The sequence below is a fragment of the Fukomys damarensis genome, unplaced genomic scaffold (genome assembly GCF_012274545.1).
Source record: "Fukomys damarensis isolate Sample0158 unplaced genomic scaffold, DMR_v1.0_HiC HiC_scaffold_42435, whole genome shotgun sequence".
Classification (NCBI taxonomy): Eukaryota; Metazoa; Chordata; class Mammalia; order Rodentia; family Bathyergidae; genus Fukomys; species Fukomys damarensis.
In genome coordinates, this window is record NW_022943347.1 from 1 (window position 1) to 2,397 (window position 2,397).

Below are 2,397 nucleotides of genomic sequence, written 5' to 3' on the forward strand. Positions count from 1 at the left end.
TACCCAAGAACTGCTTCCAGGAAAGCAGAACTGTTTTATTAACTGCTTTCCAACACACCTGAACTTGTCTGAACGAAGGCCGTATCTGAATGATGCACTTTAGAATTCTGGTTCTCATGTGTAAAACAAGAGAAACCAGCATCACAAGGGCCTCAGAGACAAGTTTATGTCTCACCCCAGACATATATAATCTAGTATACATTTGAACAAGACCTCAGATGAGTCACACTGATTGAGAAGCACTACCTTAGACCAAAAGGGACTGAGGGACAGGGAAAATGTCTGCCAGCCAGAATCACCTCAGCAGACTTTTGAAATTATGTGCTCCCCATTCCCCAACGTGCTACTACTATGCACAATACACTAAAATGTACATGTATGACAACTTTGCCTGCACACAATCTTTCCCCAAAAAGAAGAAAATCCATTTTCAATTTAATGTATGCTGAAGATATTAAATTCCTAAGGATTAAAACTAATGGTTAACAGCTTACCCAGTCGGAGACACTGTCGCAAAATTCCTCCAGATGACATATTTTTTTCAGCTTCAATTTCAGTGAAACCAAGAGAACTTGCAAATATAAGCACATCCACAAGGCTAATTAACCTCTGCAAAAATGTCACAGAGGCTTCTACTGAAAGACCCTGAGAAGGTTCAATAGTCTCCAGTTCATGCTGCAAGGAATAAAGTTTGACATTTAGATGCAGAGCCTGACAAAAATCTAATTCAACAATATAGTCCTTGAATTTCCAAGTATTATAAAAAGTAAAGCTTTCAGGTATCTAATTCAATAGAGTGACATACTTATTTTAAAAAGAAGGGCAATGGGAACATCCAGATGAATTACTGTTGACCATATTCTTCACTAGCCGACTCGTCCTAAGAAATCAACTTTCTTTTTAGTCTTCTTTCCTCAGATTTTAAAATTCTTTCAGGTAATTGCAAAAGATTCTTGCTTGTAATTTATAGCCACTTGATAAAGAGTAGCCACTACATGCATGGTTTTAGTCAATAAGGATGCATAACACTCTGCTTTCACACTGATTGAATACAGTAGTGAAGGCCTTACTGTAGCCGACGTCGCAGCTGAAAGCAACGGCAGGATCCCCCCACAAGCCATGACCATATTGTCCATCACTTGAGAGATGAGATGAATTGTGTTGTGGACAAAGATGACATTATCACTGCTGTTCACGAAGTCCATAACTGTCTTTGTCGAGTGGCTGTCCAAAGATAAATGATGTTTACTAATAAAGCTAAGAAAAGGAAATTAAAGTTAGCCTACTTGAGGAGAAGGAGGACAAAAAGGTGCTTTTGATTCATCTTGAAAACTCAAGAAAGATAATGATGTAGCAAGTGTCTGGGGTATACTTTCTCAGAAGAAGAAAACTATTCTATGTTACTGTGCATGTCCTTCATTAGTGCTAAAACTAAGCACTACTCATATTTGATTTTTAAAATTGGATGAAATGATCTTTATTGACAATTCATGTGGCAAAAATTAAGAGGAGTTAAATGGGCTATTCAAAATGCATTTTATCAGGTAATGCCATAAAATACTCTTAAATAGAGTAAGAGTCACATACAAATAAACAAGGCACTTTTAAAATTGTAAATCACAGAATGGAAGATATTCTGAAATACACGGATTTCTTATGCTATAGACATGGGGAATGTTATACTTAAATCTTAAGTACCTTTTAGTGCTTTTCCTAAAATCCTCACTTGCTAGACCTACCTTCTGGCAGATTCCATCCTATAAAATATGCTATTGGAAACCTTAAACGATCAAAAAGGAAAAAAAATTTTTTTGTTTTTGTAATCCAGATAAGGATTCTTATAATGGAAAGTAAAAGTTAATTCAACCAAACCATCTACAGAAAAAATATATATTCTACTTTTCAACCAAATGTAAATGCAAGGTTGGAAAATAACTGAAAGTATGTGTACACATTTCTTTAAACACAAAGACTAAGATGCACACACATCTTCTGTAATAAACATATGGACAGACCTTCTCCACATCTGTATGTCTGTTTCTATGGAAAACAAGAGATCAGTGAGCAAACGCTGATGCATGTGAGACCACTTGAATTCTGGAATACGAAATACAGCAGATCTGGAATCCCGCCTTTGTCCATCAGCTGCATCTGCTGCTATTCCTTGCCCTGGCTGCTCCTGTTGCCTTGACATCTAATACAGAAAATATTGAAAGTAATAAAAATATATTCAACTTCAGAGAAATGCATTAGCAAAGCACATTTAACAGTTTTTATGCATTTTACATAATACACAAATGTTAAAACACTAAAGAAACAAGTTAAAAAGAGAAAAACTATCAATGAGTAATAACACTAAAATTTTAATACATCTGAAGCATACTTATTGAAAATGAT

The 2,397-nt window shown here is 35.5% G+C and overlaps 1 protein-coding gene across 1 annotated transcript; it reads right to left on the reverse strand.

Moving 5' to 3' along the window:
* Positions 1-494: 494 nt before the first annotated feature.
* On the reverse strand, positions 495-2,194 carry LOC104864131 (lipopolysaccharide-responsive and beige-like anchor protein; the record flags this gene model as incomplete). Its single annotated transcript, XM_010626958.1, has 3 exons — positions 495-675; positions 1,071-1,224; positions 2,016-2,194. Coding segments are annotated over 3 exons (514 nt in total), but the record flags the coding sequence as incomplete, so codon positions are not given.
* Between the last annotated feature and the right edge of the window lie 203 nt (positions 2,195-2,397).